The sequence below is a fragment of the Crinia signifera genome, chromosome 1 (assembly GCF_055691185.1).
Source record: "Crinia signifera chromosome 1, ASM5569118v1, whole genome shotgun sequence".
NCBI classification, from domain to species: domain Eukaryota; kingdom Metazoa; phylum Chordata; class Amphibia; order Anura; family Myobatrachidae; genus Crinia; species Crinia signifera.
The window spans coordinates 175,057,898-175,077,994 of record NC_139217.1 but is presented as its reverse complement, the minus strand read 5'-3'; the positions used below and the strand labels follow the sequence as shown (position 1 = coordinate 175,077,994).

The window sequence follows — 20,097 nt, the reverse complement described above, 5'->3', positions numbered from 1 at the left end:
GATCGTCCTTATGAAGAGTTCAGCCTCCTCAGGTCCAAAATCATCCTGAAACCACCTGAACTCTTCTTCACCAGGAACAGACTCGAATAGAGTCCTAACCCCTGGTAATTTCTGTCACCTCTTCCACAGCCCCGACGACCAGCAATTGTTCTAAAAATGGAAACCGCTGCCTCCTTTCTTCTGCCCCCACCGTCAAATGACTTTCGAGAAACAGAATTATTTTCTGTAGCCTTGACTGATTATGCCAGTCACCCAACTGTTGCTTGAGGATTCCCGCCAGACGTCCACGAACTCCATCAGTCGGGCACTCACTCGCACTATGCCACAATAGTCATTGCCTTGTCTGATGCTCGAATGGCTGCCGAAAGGACTGCGGAGCAGAACCTGAAGGTCTCTTCCTAGTATACTGCCGCCCCAGCCTGTACGATCTTGCTTCCCGATATTGCTGCTTAGAGGATTGAGGCACTGGAGCGCTGTTCCATCTATCTTGGGGCAGTCTGACTTCCCACAAGTGATTCTCTGAATCAGACTATCCAACTTAGCTCCAAACAGAAGAAAACCCTCAAATGGCAAGGTTGCCAACCTGTTCTTCGACAGAGAGTCTGCATTCCGCGCCCAAAGTCCTAGAGCTGTCCTGGTTTTAACACCAGCTGCCATGGACCTTGCCGAAACGGACATCATGTCTAAGGAGGCCTCAAAAAGATACTCAATGCCCTTTTTAATAATTTCCAAACTCCTCAAAAGGTACGGTTTAGAAATCCTCTCCTCTAGGTCGATGTGCATATTCGTACCCCAAATCCTCAATGCTCGAGACACAGCAGCCACTGCAATACTAGTCTTCAACGCTGTGGCAGTAGAAGAATGCAACTTTTTCAATGAGCTCTCTATTCTCCCTGAAGGAGGCCCCATCTTACAATGGATCATGGTCCTTGATGTTAACTCTGCCATGGCTGCATCAACTTTTGGAATAGTGCACCACTTTAGCAGCTCCTCATCCCGAAATGGATACTTCTTTTTCCAATCTAGACAGCTTTCCCTGCCTTTTATCCAAGCTGACCCATTCCTTAGAAATGAGCTCCTTCATAATCTTGTGCACTGGAAAGGACCTTCCCTTCTGGGAAATGAATCCTGATCCTCTGCGGGCACCGTCTCCTTATAATTCATGGTATTAAAGATATTCTTAAGGAGACTCTCCACCAACTCCAGATTAAACAACCTAGTTTTCTTTAATCTCGCCAGACTTACTGTCCGACTTCTCCAATTCTTCCATCACTTCCTCCGAGGATATGGCCTCCTCGTAACTGAAGCCTGCTAAGGACCTGGACCTCTTTAACGACTGGAACTCCATAAATTCCTCCTTGGACACGAAAGATCTCTTCATCCAGTCCATGAGTTCCTTGAGAACATCTGACTGCATAGGTTTAGCAGCAGGTCGCTGATCACACCCGGAACAGAAAACAGCCTTAGGATCACCCTCGAAGGGCTTATCACATGTTGCACATACTGTACAGCGACATTCTTCTTCTTTGAGGCCCTTTTCCAAGGTTCCACTGACGTAGGCACACTAAAAGAATAAAGCCTACAATAAATCTCAAACTCAAAATATCTAATGCCCCATAAAACTGCAGCTTACTCCTAGGGATATTATCAACGCTACGGGGGAAAGACACATCCATATCTGCAGCAGCACCACACTTTTCCTCCATGCCGCCAATGACGTCATCCACCCGTGCCCCCTGGCGGGCGTGTGAGCATATCTGACACATCTCCACTGCTCTAGAGCGGAACTGGCTAGTGCCGGACTGGGGAACTCCTTAGCAGGTGCCAGGACCGCCGCTAACAGCCTCCATGCTGCGGGGACCAAGAAACAGCTGGCCGCCACACAGACACGACCTGGCAGAAGGACGCCGTCCAGCAACATCTACACACCACGGACACCGAAGTACACCAGGGCAGCATCATAAGGCACACTTCCATGGATACAAGACCTAGTCAGGGCAAAGCCACACTGCCTGCTGTTCCTCTTCCCTCCCCCCGGGGAGCCACCCCTGACTGAGGTAAGCTGACCATTATAAAAATAAATAAAATAACCCTACACTGTCCTAAACTAATGAAGGAGACAGGAGAAAAGTCAAGGGAGTACTGAAGCAGCGGCGGTATGTACCCAAAGTGGGTGGTGATGTCAGATGTCAGACGCATTCATACCCAGAAGTTGTCATCAAGTAAACTTAATAATGAAGCTTTTTACACCCTTTATAGAAGTACATTATATTTAATTAATAAGGGTTTTATTTCCATTGACGGATAGACATAATATTTTCTTCTTTCTGCGTAAACCCCTAAACATATAGCATAAAAAAACCTAAGCCTATTATAGACAATAAAGTACTAGTAATATATTGTGTTAAGATACATTTCAGTCAGAAATTAAAGGGAAAAGTGGCCCTTTATATCCTTCTAATGTGTTTGTTGCCTGTCCAGAGTACAGATAGAAACCAGTTTGCCCACAATAGCTGTTGCGCACAAGAACTACATTATCATTGGTATATTACTGACAACAAATGTGTATGACATAGATGCACTGCTCAGGTGGCTGCCATTGCTGTGGCCATGCTCGGCCAGACTCAAGGAACAATGTAGAGACTATCCCCTAATTAATTTAATGAAGGAGTAAAAGGGACTAAGGGCTGGGCTGCATCTGCAGGCATGTCACTGGCTGTAAAATGGCTGCTGACTTCTGAGCTTGTCAACTCAGGAGGAGGGTAGCACACTATGGGGCAGATGTATTAAGCGTTAAAAAAACAAAAAAAAACACTCAAGGGTGTTAATGTCCAGCCAATCAACTCCTAACTGTAATTTTTCAAGCAGCCTATAACATGACAGGAGCCAATTGGCTGGATTTTTTTTAAAGCTTAATACATCTGCCCTTATGTAATGAGCCAGCTCTATACAGCTGCAGAAGCACTATGTAAATTGGGATTAGTACAACTATCTATAAATCCAACCATTGGGCAGCTAGAGATGCAGGATACTTTCTAGTTTGCTGCCATCGATGGTAAAAACAGTTATCGTCAATGGATTTAAAACTACTGATGAGCAATGGCCAAACAAAGATCAGTCTCTAGGGGGTTTATTTTTTAAGATGGGTGTTCTATTGAAGATGGGATGTTACCCTTAGCAACAGGTCTACTTATTTATTTATTGGATTACTCCTTGGTATGAAAACTTATAAAATACAGAGTAAGTTCTGTAAGAAAACAAGAACACCCATGTGTCAGCTGCAGTCAGTCTATTATCTCTCTACACTGACACTTACAGGACAAGACATAGCCCATTACAGGCTGAACATATATGGTACTGTCATTTTATTTCTGGAGCAGGCCAAACACGGCATGCATGCTATACACAGAAATGCACACACAATATTGGGATTACATTTCATGTAATCTTAATGAAGTTTTGTTGGAAGAACCATTGAAGTGCATTATCATTACACTGCATGACAGGAAATCCTGCCTAGTCCTCCAGCATGATGGTAACACAGTTTTTATTGGGCCATCTGAGCTTCCATGGCTTGTGCTGTCCACTCCGGTGCTGTCTGACTGATCTTTTCTAGTAGGTTGTTGACTTGGAAACATAAGGACTGGATCTGTTTGTCCCACGTAGGTAAAGCTTCACGAGCTGAAGAAACAAAAATCCAGAATATTGAGGTTGGCTTAGATTGTACAGTTCAATAAAAACTTCATTATACTGGAGAGCGGTCCCCATACACAGGTTTGATTGGGACAGTTTTCATCAGATTCCGACAGACCGGATGAGAACTGTCCAAATCGCATGTATTACACATACGATCTGCAGATTCGACCCCCTCCCTAGAAGATATCTTTGTAATAAAAAAAAAAGATTACAAAATGTGTCCTCATACACTATTGCTGCATTTGCACCTAATATCCCTTTTTGCACAAAATGTATTTTGCCTGAATGCATGTCTTAATCGCAATGTGAAGCAGTGACTGTGGCATATTTTTCTTTGCCAAGTTGCATTGTTTCTTTCTCACACAATTAATCAGTGCAGTCTTGAGAAGTGATATTGAAGCATCCAGTTGCTGGAAAGTCACAGATTTTGGTGAATGGCGTATTCAGGCTAGATGTATGAGGACACATCTGTAAGTTCACATGAAGGCTAGCTCCGCACACATTTCTTCAACGAAACAGACCCTTGATAGTTATACAGTAGAAGAAAGTCTGCACCCTCACTACATTTTTCATTCACATAAGCCAAACACAACTTTACACACAAAATGCACAATAAATGTTAAGTATACAGAAACAACAAAAAAAAAAAAAACAATCCTGGTGAAGGAGAAGACTAATTACATAATGTGGTGCATAGTGTAAGCCTTGCACAGGCTTTACCTAAGACACTTACTTTCAAAATGAACAATGCCATCAATCTGATCAATAAATCCATTCATACGACCCTCTGTGATCATCTGAGAAGCAATCTTCTCCGCCTGAATAAAAAAGAAATATTATGTTTGTTACATTCCATAAAGTGACTTAGTGAAACACAATGGCCGCCACCTGCCACACTGGGACAGCACATTGTGGCCCAGAACGTTAGTTTTTTAAATCACGCCCCATTGGAGGCGAGCAGGAAAACTAGGGATGTGCAGCTTCCATATGGTAGGTTATTGCCTATATAATGCCAACCACATTCGTTTAAAATGATGAAAGGAGGACTGCCGGTGGGCGGAGCATCTAGCATGGCCGCCTTTTAGTTTCTCTCCTGAGTGAATCAAGAATACTCTTTAATCCTCCACTTCACGGGCTCCTCAGGGGGGCAATCTATGCAGCAATGTGTGGATAGAGCATCGAGGATTGCTCTGAACCCAGTATTACCACTTTCTCATTTGACTATTGAACGCTTTCTAGCATCATTACTCCTATCCTGCTCTCTGGAGACAACACAAAATACTACCAGCATGGGGTACTATTTTGAGAGACTGCAGTCATTTCTAATAGAAACAGATCATTTTCCCTTAACAGGAATGGTTTTCACACATGGACTTAATTGTTTGTTTGTCTGTCTTTATTTCCTTTATTACTGTTGAATGCTATAAAGAGTCATTGGTACTTGTTTCCTAGCACGGCCACACCGATTTGCATCGGGGTGGTCGTGTCGGAAAAATCGCGTCGGTCGCATCGCATGCGATGCGACCGACCCGATTTTTACATTCAATCAAATGTGAATAGGGTCCCTGGGACCCTATTTTACATTGGATTCAATGTAAAATATTCCCCAGACCCCCAATTTTACCCCCACAACGCCGCCACCCCACGATTGACGCCTACCCGAAACGTGGCGAGCGGCGGCGGTGCGCGTCCTCCGACCTTTTCATACCCCTACTATCCACGTCGGCGTGGAGTTGAGAATATAAAGGCGAGCCCGAAGCGCGGCGAGCCCCGAGAGGGGACGCGTATAACTTCACAGGTATATGCGTCCACTCGCCACGCTTCGGGCTCGGTGACTCGCCACACTTTAGATTCTCAACTCCACGCCGACGTGGATAGTAGGGGTATGAAAATGTCGGAGGACGCGCACCGCCGCACCTCGCTACGCTTTGGGTTGGGGTCAATCGTGGGGTGACGACGGGGCCATATACAATGTGAAATGGGTCATATTCCTATGTGAGATGGACTTAATCTAGTCTATCTCATCTTGTGCTATTATAATGGCACAAGACCGACGCGATGCTCCCGATTTCAATGTTAAAAAATATTTTAACATTGAAGCCTATGGCAAAATCGCGGGCATCGCGTCTGTGGCAATGTTAATGGCCGCGACCGACGCGATGCCCCCGATTTTGCCTTTCTCGGTAAAAAGGAAATCGGGTCCATCGCGGGCATCGTGTACCTTAACTTTAAGGTACACGATACCCGCGATTGTGGCCGTTCTAGGAAACAAGTACAGAGTCATTTAATAGATTTGCAATGTATTATTGAGACAAATTCGTTTATTGGCACAGCAACAGCACCACCTAGTGGCGTATTATATTAGTGTATTAAATTGGATTCACTGCATTAGTAGATTGCTATTTCTGGTACACTATTAATTTTGATATTATTCTATTTATTTTTTGTTCACTAACTTAGTTACTTGTGTATACTGACACTTTCATAATGCCTGACATTACTGATTTTGCTACCCAATTGGCAAATGAGGTGTCACAACTGCCAATACCCTACTTAGACAGTAAAATCCGTCATATATTATCGCTATTTGATCGTGCACAAGATTCTTTAGATTACCGGTCTCAATATCTAAATGTTCCTCCCATGTTACAGGAAGACTTTGAGGTTGCTGATCCTATTGACGTTTGCCCCATAGAGTAACCTATTGACTTAAACCCCATTGAGGAGCTTGTTTCTCCTAAAGTCACACACTTTTTGAGGTGGACACTTCTGAATTTGCTTCTGCTTCGTACCATGGGATTAAACTTTTCTGTTTATCTTCGGGCATTATAAAACCAGTATTCCCCATGCTACCAGCCATAAACCTCAACAAAGAAAGGCTATCAATGACTCACACACTCCACACCAAGAGCCATTGAATGCTATATGTATACTCCATTTGGTTTTCTATAGGTTTCAGACATCTTTGGAAACATTTGGGGTGTCTATTTCCAATTTGAAGCAACTCATCCCACCCCCCACAAGTCTCTTCGGGGGCCATATGCACTAAGCTTCAAAAGTTATAAAATGGAGAGTAATGAACAACCAACCAATCAGCTCCTGCCTGACATTTTTCAAACACAGTCTGTGACATGGCAGGTAGGAGCTGATTGGCTGGCTGTTTATCACTCTCCATTTTATCATGTTTGAAGCTTAGAGCATCTGGCCCAGGGGCTGTAACTTGAGGAGATCGTATGTTACTCAAAAGACAAAACCTCAATGTTTTTCTCCTACTAGACATACTTTGATTACTTTTGCTTGTAGTGCTGCCAATATTCATTTTTTTTTTCCAGCCTACTTCTGTTTCTATATTTAATATTGCAGGCTGACAATTTATACTGTTATGTGTTAACTCATTGTTTGTCAGCAGGACGTGGGCTATGGCCGTAGCTTCTGCCTCCTTTTTCTAGGATTCGGAAAACTTGAAAATTGGAAGATTGAAGTTATGTGTCCTTAAATCAATGTGTATATATGGCTAATTTAATTTATTTCTGTTTAATACAGTACTAATCATTACATGCAGTATGTGATATTTTCAACATGTTGTACTATAAGAGCTATCAGCCGCATTCTGTAATTTTACTTTTTCTTCTATTCGGTATGTTAATTCTTAAATGTCTGTTATTTACATTGATTCAAATGCTTCAATAAAAAAAAAAAAAAAGGAAAAAAAGAGAGAATAGCAATTTACCTTGGCAGCAGGGATTTCCAGCAATGCTCCAAGCTCCTCAAAAGTGATATTATTGTACAGCTTGCTGGCGGATAGCAAGTTATGCTCGATCACTGCTCTGTCCAAGATACTCGAACCTTAAAATGGTAAAATGTGTGCATGATTCTTTACAGCAAACTACATTATAGAAAATTCCCAGTTTGTGACAAAGCTATTTTGAAGCAGTACCCCATTTATCTTCCATAAAAAACATGTTTTAGCAAAAACAACTACAACTAAAATGATTTCTATTGATCATCATTTATGATCTAAATCAAAACGAAAGTAATTCCTGAAAAGGCCCAATTGTCATCTATTAATTTAACAGTTGTCACTATTATGATCTTCAAAATCTCTATATGTTGTAAGGTTGCCTATAGATTGTAAGCTTGCGAGCAGGGCCCGCCTACCACTTGACTGTCTGTAACAACCCTTGTTTTATCCCTATTTATATTTGTAAAGTGCAACAGAACCGGCTGCGCTGTATAAGAAACGGTTAATAAATAAATGAACTATGACCTGTCAGGGACACAGGAAATGTTACTAGTTTCAGCACATATTCCTGGTACATTACTTAATTCTATATAATAAAAAGCTTATGCTGCTCCTCACCTCTATGGGGGAAGGGGAAACACAAATGTTTTGCGCAGCAGCATCCACTAATTGGTGCCTGACTAATCAATTTCGGGTCTTGCTCCATTTGGGGGCTTACAGCCGCCGATGCGGACACAACTTATGTTGTTCTGTCATTTTACAGGCTGGTAACTAGGGCCATATATTTAGGTATTGGGTTATTTTGCCTTAGTTATAGTTTCAGTAGCACTGAGTGACAATTTAAGGCAGAATAGGCACCATGGCAAGGTACTCATATGCAGTCTGCACCTGTGACAGGAGGCAGGGGAGAAGGCTACAGCTGATACATTAGGTTATCTGTCCTATAAAACTACAGAGGGTTATGATTTGAAGTGTCTATGTAGTCAGGTGTAACTCTGCTCCTTCCACCATGTAGGCCTCAGCCTGTGGCTTCTTCCTTGTGTCAGCTTACCTCCTCACATTATGACACATGCAGCCCTGTCCTCACAAATGTAATTACACAAAAGTAGATGGTCACTGCCTTGCACAATGATCTTGGCTAACTGTCTGCAGTGATGAAAAAAAAACGGCAAACATCCTAAGGTTGGTAGACAGACAGTCGTACCATCTCCAGTGGTGGCTTTCTGATGCGGCATGAGCATAGCTGCAAACTCCTGCAGTTGGTTTCCTCGAATGATCCTGTCAAGGTACATCTTCTCCAGAATCCCATATGCTGCCAGCTGCTGGCATCGTTCATCTTTGAAAAGAGTTGCCAACATTCGGGAGCGTTGCTGTCCTACAAATAAGATAAGTGAAAAGCTATCAAACGGAAAAACACTTAGTGGGCTGTCATAGATAGGTCTTAACTAAAAATAAGACCCCCACAGAGGGAAAGGAGGAAATTCTGTAAAGTATTTAAAGAAAAAGTCTAACAATAACCTTCACTACTCTGTGGCAGAGTGACAGCAAATAAGCACTAGTGTGCTCAGTTATAGCTCATACACACTAGCCGATGACCTACGTCAACGATACAGTTAACAATATTGTTGGAGCTACCAAAGATCGATATGGCGCAAGAAACAAAAGAATATTATTCAGTGATGTCATCATCTCCCCCCAGCATGCATTGTTGATGCAGCACAGACAATGGAGGAAGGGGGGTGGTCGTTAACTAGATTGGGCATACACACACTAGATGATATGAAAAATATAAGGTGTAATGTGTATGAGGGGGATTTAAATAATTTTATAGGGAATATAAATACTTTTAAAATGGCCACTATGCTTTACCTGCAGAGGCCAGGATAGTGCAGTGTAATGCGTGCTTCAGTGCCTCCATTCGCTCGGTTTCATGCACTATGTTTTTATATGACAGCTCATTGTATCTCTGAGCAGCTTCAATGAACTTCCTTCTGTAATCCAGAACACGGGCATAGCAAACCTAGACAAAAGAAATCAATTAAGTGCAGATACTTTTAGGTTTAACTTCCGCAGTATTCAAAACTTACAAGACTACACGACAATACGGGTCCTGCATCCAAGAAGTTGGACATTTACAAGGACAAGAGTACTGCTCCTGCTGTACCAGTCAGATGACAAAAGTGGGAGAGCAGTGTTCCCCAATAAACTACACAGCACAACGGATTTAACAGTATAGAATATATCCCATTTTATTGTTACAGAGGGATACACATGGAAGTTTGAGCATCTCAAAAGCTAAACAGGCTGGGAAGCACATGATCATCTGATGATGTACTAAAGGAATATGGTGTAGAGGTGAGCCTCAATGGAATCTTCTTGTGGAGAGCTAGCACTCTTGTCATTCAAGCACTCCTTGCACCGTCATACTGTCTAATATACATAGTTACATCCAGCTAATTTAGAAAATATATATTACAGCTCATATGAGATTTTGGGGGAAACCAGACAAGCAAGTAAACAGCCTAAAAAAACAGGGGCGGAAGAATGACCCCTACCTCAGTGCAATATGATGAACAGAAGTCAAAATGGAGGATAAAAGGGAATGCTGGGGATCCCCTCCCTCAAAATCTATGTAAGGTTGAGTACACCGTAAAGCCAGAAAGGGAAAGTACTTGTTTCATGACCAAGCTCCTTCCTAGGCTTCGGTTACATTCCCTGCCTTGGACACAGGGGACTGGAATTTGTACACAGCCCTTCTGAGAGGTCAGAGTGCACCATCTGTTCCAATCCTTTTCCGACTAATACCGGGTACACACTAGATAATTCACTCCATGATTCCCGCTAAACTCCTGGCAAACGATGAAGCACGTACACATTGAACAATATCCCTGACGTCACTAGGCTCCTGCTCCATACATACAGATAGAGCCAGGTTCTTCTTGACCAAGTTTTTGCACCTAGGTACAGAAAATGCTTCCTTTCATCTATTGTTCTCGGCTGCAATACAATACAGAGAACAATACAGCAAGGGGATTAGTGTGACTGGTCTTTCTCAGTCAATCCTATTAAAGGCCAAGAAGAAAGAACCTCCATCTGAACAGTCGTTAAGACATGGTTATATTGAGCTGCATGTATAGAAGGCATTGTTAAGGACCCACTGGAGTGCACATAGTCAGTGATAGCGTACACACTAAGCAATATTAAAAACAAGGGCCATAATGAGCAATAACGTTTAACTAATGCTTGGGGGGGTATTCATTCTTGCCTGATAATTCCGCTACGCAAAAATTTTGGCTATCAGAATTCAACTCCAGCCGAAAAGGGACTGGACTCCCCTATACCGATTTGACTTTATTAAAAGTCAAATCCTTATTGTCCAAAATGGGCACCCGTCGGGGATATCGGATGGGACTGAATACCCCCCTTAGCGTGTATGGAGCCTTACAAGGTACCCAAGAATAGTGCCTAGGTGGGTTAGGGCAGGGGTTCTGAAACAAAAGACCTTGGGTACCCAAAAGATCCAGAATACACTATAACTGGCTAGCTGGTTTCATTCCTGGGGGACTATTGTGCAGTCATCATCATAATTATACAGCCAGCTGGCATGGCATATATTCAAGCAGACATGGCATGGTAGATATAATATGGCGGCCAACTTATTTATGTCCAATCTATCTGATGGGAACAAAAATCTGGCAATGTATGCGAGTATGAGAAGGGAACATTTGCACCCCAGCAATGGAAAAGAGGCAATAGTAATTCAGACAAATTTATTACAACAGTTTCATATAACAAATTTAGCCACACAATAGTTTTTGTCCATTTTCCAGCATTTTGGACCAAATGCCCATTTGTCATATGCTGCCATACATTACCAGATATTTGCTCCCACCAGATGGATTGGACAGATAAATCTTTAGGTGTGTACCCAGCATTACCCTATCTTATTTGGAAGAAAACTAATTAGTCAAATTGTCAAATACGATAAATTAGTTTGCAGCTATGCACATGAGGGGGAAACCATTCGGAATCACTCCGCATTTAATGGTTTCACCCTTTGTTTGCAGCGGCGAGTAAAGCCAGGACTGGGCACTATGATGGCCATGGGGAGAAGGAGACTGCTGGGTTACTGCCGCCAAATGTTCGCAGGGCGTCAATCACTCTGCTAATAGCCAGCAATGGCTAGCCATCACGGTCTGTCTTCGCATGGACGCCCGCGCATACGCACAGCCTACCAGCGCATGCACGGTCGTCCAACAATGGGACAATCTGAATCAGGTCCTAAATTCATCCAAGAGCTGCCAGAATTAAAGCGGTGTGAAGCCAAATGTTCACAGGTTCAAGCAATTGTCTCCATATGTCTAAAGGTCCCTTTACTCACACAAATCTGTGACTAAAATAACATTTTAAACAAAGATATTTTGACTGAAACTCTAGAAATCAATCGACTATCAGGTCAGCAATGTCCTTTAAGGTCAAAATTGTGCCCTGATCACCTTGTAGTGGATCTGTAGCTTCTCATTGGTGGACTCATTCTGCAGGAGAGAGGCCCGGTTTATGTATGCTTCTGCTTGCACAGGGTCATCGTCCTCCAAGTAAAGCCGGGCAATCTTCAGATAGGTTTCCAATTTATAGTCTACATTATACTGTCTGTAGGACAAAGGGAAACATCCAGGCAATCAGTATGGTCACAGTTATGAAAGTGTCTGCACCTACAGGATTTTGAAATTATTTTTAGAGAAATTAAAGTACAGTTAGATATAATTAGCAATATCTTTACTTTTGCCCAGTTTCCAGAGGTATCCCGACCAACACTTGAGCTGCATTCCTCCAGTCGTCTGCTTTCTCATATATGGACGCCAAGTGCTGCCTAATTGATGCGACCTGCAAATGTGGGAAACAAATTTTAAAAATCCACTTGCAGCTTATTTTTTTAATGGTTTATGCAACAAAAACAAATCATACTTTTCAAAAAATGTTTTCTTTATTGATTAACTCCTTTTAGATGAGAGGTCCAGATCTTAATGTGCCACACACTACAGCAATTTTTGGGCCGATATTCTATTATACTGCAAATCGTTTGCAATCGCAATCCGATGAGCACTCCCAGGAAACCTTGAAGCACCATACACACACAGCCTAGATCGCCGGGGATATGGTCGCTAAGCAACCATATCCCCGTGTGTACAGGGCGACTGTCGCCGGGAGCGCGCTCCCGCGACCAGCCCCTGGTCAGAGGAGCATGGTCCTGTGATCGGCTCTTTCCCGGCAGAGAGTCTCCTTTTAATCAGCGGCCATCTCTGGTCGCTGATGAAAATGGGACACTGAGCAATACTGTATATTGCTCAGCAATATTTTGCTCCGTGTATATGGAGCTTAAGACATCTTATCTTTTACTCATCTGGCACAGTGTGCCAGGATTTATATTGGTTCCGTAAATTAGATTCAGGTTTCATGATTCAAAAGATGTCTCTATATTTATAATGATCTCATAATGATGTCTATATTTATGTACATGGATCTAGATATTACAACTCTGAGGAGATGTATGAAAAGCAATAATTCTACAATATGATAAATAATTAGAATGCAATCAATGATCATGCAGAGCAAAACATTTGGGTCCTACGCCAATATTTCTGGGGCCCTTCACATATGGGAGATGAGGGCAGGTAGAAAACGGGACAGTGCAGGGGTCAGGTGGCAGATTGGGCAGCCCTGGAGTAGGTAGCATTTGGGTAAAAGATTGTTTACGTCAAGGTGCAGTTGGGGAAGAGCTGGGCATAGAGACAGGAAGTAGATGGGGTAGAGGGGGTACAGGCAGGCAGCCCTGTGGGTAGAGGGAGGTAAGTGTAGATAGCAGTTGAGACAGTGCTGGGGGTGGTACTGAGTGGCAAGGAGGGGTTTAGGGGTAGGTAATACTGGGGGTAAAGGAAGGGGCATGGTTAGATAGCAGATAGTGCAGTACTAGGGGGCCATAATGGTAGATAGTGCAATGTATGCACACTTCTCAACCCAATAGTTGCGAACAGGAAACTGAAACAGTGATCCAGAAGTTATTTCCAATGCTTCTGGTGCTACACCTGGGGGCACCAAAGACCCTCTATCTACCCCATGTGTATGGCCAGCAATGGGGACTGGGGCAGTCTCTGGCCTGTAGAGGATGCTCATGCTTGGAAAATGCAGGAGGTGGCAGCTGGTGGGTGCTCAGTGACCGACACTCCTCTGGGACTTTTTACTTAGGGGAATGGGGAAGGTACCGGTGCACAAGTCATCCTGAGTGTGTGGCCAGACGCCCTGCACTAGTATATACTAACAGGGATTTGTGCCACATTTCTCAGGACAGCCGTTATATATCCCCCTGTTCACCCCCATACTGAGACCTACGGACCCGCTCACTTGTAGCTACACAGCTCCAGATTCCGTACAAGAAGCAGCTGTACTGGAATCAGAGAGGGTACCTTCTCTCACTATTCTGTCACCCTTTTCTCCCACCTATCTACACAAAGGGGACTACAAGAGGCTATAGACAGATTATTACCTTAATTAAATATGAACCAATGTATATTATCTTAATGATATAAGTGAATATAACGATTATTCAACTAATTAAAAGGTATCCCTGCAGAATGGTAATTGTACCAGGTTTAATATATACATATAGTAAAAACTATACATATAGTAAAAACTGTTCTTTTTTCTAAATAATTATTTGCTAAACAATACAGCAATAGAGAGCAATTATCCTCATTGATACATAAGGAATATAGTGATCATTTCATTTACTGTCTGGTTAGATAAATTATCTCACTCATTGTCTACTTAAAAGCAGAGAAATATTTGCCTATGTGTGTGCTTTCGAACTGTGATCAAGCATCTTGCAAAGGAAATTGTTGTACTATTCGCAAGCAGCTTGCAAAGGAAATAGACTGAGTGCAATTAACTGTGTCATTAACTAAACTATATGCCTACATCATTTGTGGAGCCGTTTTTTGACTGTACGCAGCGGTATTATATTGGTTGATTACCCTTATTATCTTTATTAAGATGGACTTCAATTGTTGTTCTATTAATTAAATGTGGTTGACTATTGAAAGAGAATTTTCGGTACTTGTTTCCTAGCACGGTGCCCATCGGGTCCCATCGCTTCTTGACAAATGTAAAATCGGGTCCATCGCATGCCATTATAATGGCATGCGATGCGACCGACGCGACCGACCTGATTTTACATTGTAAGCATTGTATGTAATGTTAACTTCCTATGTAAAATCGGGTCCATCGCATGCCATTATAATGGCATACAATACGACCAATGCGAGGGACCCGATTTTACATAGGAACCAATGTTATATGGCCCCCCATACCCGATTTTTGATAGAAATTACCAGGGTGGGTATACAATGTCAAATGCCGCCCCATGACGAACGCCAACCTGAAGCGTGGCGGTACGCGTCCTCCAACCTTTTCATACCCCCACTATCCACGTCGGCGTGGAGTTGATTTTATATAGTGTGGCGAGCGCAGCAAGCCACCGAGCCCAAAGCGTGGCGAGCGCAGTGAGCCCCGCGAGGGGACACGTAATACCTGTGAATACCTGTACCTAATCAGCACAAAAACTTTCTGTGTATGAACACAGCTTGAGACAGGTTTAGGGACTGATACAGGGTTGAACACAACTATATTACGCAGATGGCTCTTGTGTCTTCCCACACAATGCATGCTCGACGGCCAGGTGTAATTTTCGGGTGATAAAGAATTAAGCATACCACTTGCAGTTGAACAAGCATAACTGTTTAATAATGGGGCATATGCATGTTGGCTAAGCTTAGCTAGAGCATGTAGACAGAAATGCAGGCTATACATGCAGAGAGCCATCTGATTTTAGATGCATCTCATGCACCAAGGATAGGGCTGCTACACTGATGCTGACAGACATGAAACCAAATATACATTTAGGGCCACATAGATAAATCCAAATCGGTATACAGGCAAATATCATCTTTTAGTTCCATGCACACTAAGCAAGCTCAATTACAGATGACTTGTGCACCCTGGATTTGTATAATTTTCATAATTATACAAGCACATATCCCTTACCTGCTCCTCAAAAGAAATGACTCGAGGCTGGATCTTCTCCAGGGTAAAGTGATAGATTTCCTTGGCTATATCATCAGGCAGACTTGGAAGATGCGTACAAAAGTCAGTGAGCAGCTGGCGTGATATCACAAGGCTGACGTTCTCATTCACCACTAGAAAAGTGACAAGGTCTCATAGTAGTGGGAAAACATCTATTACTGATTTCTCACGACTCACTAAACATTTGAGACTGCAAAACTATTTTTGTAACTTGTAAAAAATAATAACACTTTAATTTGTTTAAAGGAATACAATAGCAATACATATATTCTTAAAACTGGGATGAAATAAAGTCACCTTCAGAATTAATGCTCAAAACTGATCAGTTAATAATTAATGCTAGAACCTGATTGTAAATCTAGCATTACCGTTTCCACATTAACAAACGGTCTGGTGCGTTTGTGAATTTGACTATAAATCCTTAATTAACATATTTACATGTTATTGATGGATTTACCCACTTTTGGGGAATACTCTAAACAATTAAAACGAACAATATATTTTATAACTGGGCCCATGGATCTGATCCCTGCCCAGGGTTTATTGGGCTTAAGTATATTCAACACCAGATCTATACATAATTAATGAATTGTATGGAAGATGATGAGGTAGCAAGTGTGATGGCACTTTAAATCTTACTTGCTTCAACAAATGCTTTCAGTGCTTCAAGTTGTTCTGGTCCGGGAAGCTGAAGAGCCTTCTCCAATATCTGACGGTACCTGACCAATGGAAGAAGAATTACATTCTGCTTCCTGCCAGAATCCCCCACATTCCCCTGCTTCCTAAAGCAACCACTTCATGTTCATATATCTAGTGTTCATTCTAGCACCCGCTATCTTTGAAAACCCATGCAGTTCCTTGAACAGATGATATATATCACCTCATATGTAGCCAGCTTATGCCCTCTTCATGGGTTGGTTTTAGTTTGCTTTAGCATGTCTTTGAATCTCTTACAAATTAAACAGCAATGCATTTAACAAAGAAAGCTCCTCATATATAACATAATAACATACCACTAAATATTGATAGAAAAAATAAAATAAAAAATAAAACAACAATGGACTGCCACAAAATTAGGGGAAAAGGTAAAAAAAACCCGAACCATTCCCTGGAACGACAAACAACAGTCCTCAAACTGTCGTACTGGAGCTTGTAGTGTCCGGTTCAGGGGGTGCTTGACCAAAGAGTGTCCATTAGTTGTGGATGCCTGTTACACCTGTCACCTGGTTAACAGCTAGTTCCCAGGCCGTGAATGTAGTTTGGAACACAGACAACGGAACATATATGACCCACGATGACAGTGGAACACCAATTTTTACTATCCATGCCACCATCATTTGCCATTAGTAACCAGTGAAGCAAGCCCACAAGGGTACACTTTGTGTGTCATGTTGGCTACTTTCATGCTCCCCCTGCCCTGAGGGGAACAGCTGGAACATTTATACCCCTTTTACACCGCCGAAAAATCCGGGTCAGCGGCGGGTCAGACCCAGATCACCGGCGGTGTAAATGGGGTCAACCCGTGTCCATTTACACGGGTCCTCTACCCAGGTCCTGACCTGGGTAGAACACGGTTAGGACCCGTGTAGAGGCCGGTGTAAATGGTCCCGCTGCGGGTTGGGACATACAAGCAGAACGGGCAGTCAGGGGGGCTGCATCCGAGTAGCCGCTGCCCAATCAGGGGGTAGGGGGAGGTACTTGCAGTGACAGATGGAAGTGAAGGCGGGAGGCTCCGTGGTCCATGGTGGAGGCTGGCGGCAGAGCAGGGAGACAGCGCCGAGCAGCCACTGAACACAGCCAGCCAGCTCCAGCCGTACGCTGTGAGTAGGGAGTGGGGCACAGGTAGTTTGCTCCGATCCGCTCGGGAGAGCTGCCCACCCCGCAGTGCTGACAGCCAGACACGCAGCTGAGCCTTAGCGGCGTTTCAGCTTAAGGAGTGGGGGACCTGAAAGAGTTGACCACGCTGCAAAAAGCAGCTGCAAGTTCTTCATGCTCTCTGTGCTGTGCACTTTCCCCACTGGCCAGGCAGCGTGTCACTGTAACCTGCATACATAGTGTTCCCACTAAACTATGGGGGAAAACTATTGACACCCCCAGATTTTCAGCAGGCCCCCCCCCCTTTCCTCTCAGTGTTATCCCTGCAGAATTCACTGTTTTATTACTTGACTTATAGTGGACATTAACCACGTCTTTCTTCAGTATATTACAATTGGTGTATCGGCTTGAAGATGCTCAGCACCCTGGGGGAAGGGGGGGGGGGGGGGGGGGTAAAATGTACCCTTTGGGGGCCCATTGCCACCCTATTGTAATGGGCATGTAATCTCTTTGGCAACAAGCATGGAATCCCTGGCATCCATAGGGAAAAGCAGGCTGACCCAGGTTCAGTGTAAACAGCGCAGACCTGGGTCGGACCCAGGTCGAAGTGCTGTGTAAATGGGGTATAAAGCAGGGTCAGACCCTGGAAACTCCGGCGTTCAAAGTCCAGGGTCCGACCAGGGTTTTTGGTGTAAAAGGGGTATTACTAACGAGGATTTATATCCATCCCTGTCACCAGGGAGAGATTACAGCCTCCCTGTATGGTCCGGGGATGTAGTGTAAAAAAACAAAAAAAAAACAGAATGGTCCGAACCACACGTAAGGCTTTAATCTCTCCTCCCCCCAAGTGACAGTTCTCAGAGGCACCCCCCAGACACATCGTACTGAAACAATTTGATGAATAGAGCCTGTCTGGTGTTCCGGGTGCAGTTTTGTTTTTTACTTAGTAACCAGAATTAGGTCATTGATCCCGAATATCACTAGAATCAACAGAATGATGCGCTTTCATCGGGAGAAGAATTTAATTTTAGCATAAGCTGTCCTGATAACCGCAGTGTACACAATAAAGAAATTCTGAAAATATGACCTGCTGGGGGTATTTGACTGGAGTTTAAAATCCCTGATTGAACACTTTTAAGTCCAGGGGCAGCGTATATTGTACCTGATGGAAGGGGTCATGTTGGAGGATCTGCTGCTATTGTGAACATCCGTAAAGTAACAAGGAAAGGAGATCCATTGCCAACCTGTGATTACAGTCACCTGCGGGGAAGCACCTTTCTTATGAATAAATAAGTGTAACGCAGGTGATGGCAATTAATCATTAAAAGGGAAGCCCAGGAGAATTGCAGAGTATTGTGCAGGGGCCCATGCTCGAAGCTGTGAAAGTGGACACTACCTACACAGCACATAGCAACAGGGATGATGGACTGCGGTCCTGTCACATACCGCTGGGATCATTCACATAGGCATCCCTGGGTAGGACCTATCTGACCCTCTCCTTCAGGGAGAAAATGCTCTGTTCCTGGACTTCCCTGGTAATGTATGATTGCCATCACCTGTGGGGAGCTAAGTAATTGATAAGAAAGCTGTCACCACAGGTGATGGCAATCATACATTACCAGGGTAGTCCAGGAACAGAGCATTTTCTCCCTGAAGGAGAGGGTCAGGTAGCCAACCCTGGTCCTACCCCAGTCTGTCTGACTGGCACCAGGACTGATGCAGCCATGATACCGGAGCACTGCACCATCGGACGCGGCTGCATAGCCCCCCGCAAATCCTTTCCATGCATGCACACCGAAAGCCGCACTCACTTCCCGGCCAGGTCCTTGTGAGAGCCGCTGGAGCTCATCAGCTGGGTGAGATCTTGTCTTACGGACGCCGCCATCTTGATCACCTGCACTGGACACGCCCTCTTTGTCTTACAACATGCTCGTCGTCATTGGGCCGCCCCGCCTCCGGGCTCACATGCTGGAACCGAGGCGGGTACAACTGCCATGGTTCTTGTGTCACAGAGATCTCTGTCTGTATGGAAGCAGCGCACTCTACTGGTTAGTGCAAGATCAGCGACTTCATCAGAAGGTGATCCGATATATAATATTACTATGCGCTGCCTGCATATGAAATGCTAGTGTCTGTAGGAAATATTAGTGCATAACCAGGCTGTAACATTGGCCCTTTCCCATACAGGTGTGTAATTTGCTGTGCTGCCAGTGACTGCGACCTGTTTTTTTGTTTTATAAACAGATAGACTTTTCAGTTTAGTAAATTATAGGCTTAACTAAAACATCCCCTTCAGTTTTGTGAATTTGTTCCCTACCCTCCTGCATTCTGGAGACTCCCTGAAATAACAGCAACCTCCCTCTCTCCCTCATTAGTTCAGCAATCTCCCTCGTTTCACCTAGCCAACATTTCACTGTTACATTTTGGGGAAATAAAGGAATGAGAGATAGATACATTTACATTAAATCATCAGCACCATTTCCCAGCATTGGTGATAAAACACAATGATCCCTATGGCTACATGCATGTTTTGTGGCCATTTATATGGAACCACGTGTAAAACACATTAGAGGAACAATCCTTTTCACGTATCAGTGACTTTTCTTTAGTAAGTATAGTAGCTCTTACTAACTGCTTTGGGGCTCATCTACATTTTGAAATAAGTCATTTAAAAAAATTCCTCTCAGATGCAGCAGTCCCACGCTTCT

At 43.5% G+C, this 20,097-nt stretch overlaps 1 protein-coding gene across 1 annotated transcript; it reads right to left on the bottom strand.

The window, feature by feature from the left end:
• Positions 1-3,348: 3,348 nt before the first annotated feature.
• On the bottom strand, positions 3,349-19,358 carry COPS4 (COP9 signalosome subunit 4). The gene is made up of 10 exons (XM_083177828.1): positions 19,201-19,358; positions 16,214-16,293; positions 15,536-15,687; positions 12,219-12,322; positions 11,935-12,088; positions 9,308-9,458; positions 8,643-8,813; positions 7,427-7,542; positions 4,430-4,514; positions 3,349-3,681 (listed from the first exon to the last, which is right to left on the bottom strand). Exons 1-10 carry the CDS (start codon positions 19,272-19,274, stop codon positions 3,548-3,550), a joined length of 1,221 nt encoding a protein of 406 aa, XP_083033954.1. The 5' UTR covers positions 19,275-19,358; the 3' UTR covers positions 3,349-3,547.
• Between the last annotated feature and the right edge of the window lie 739 nt (positions 19,359-20,097).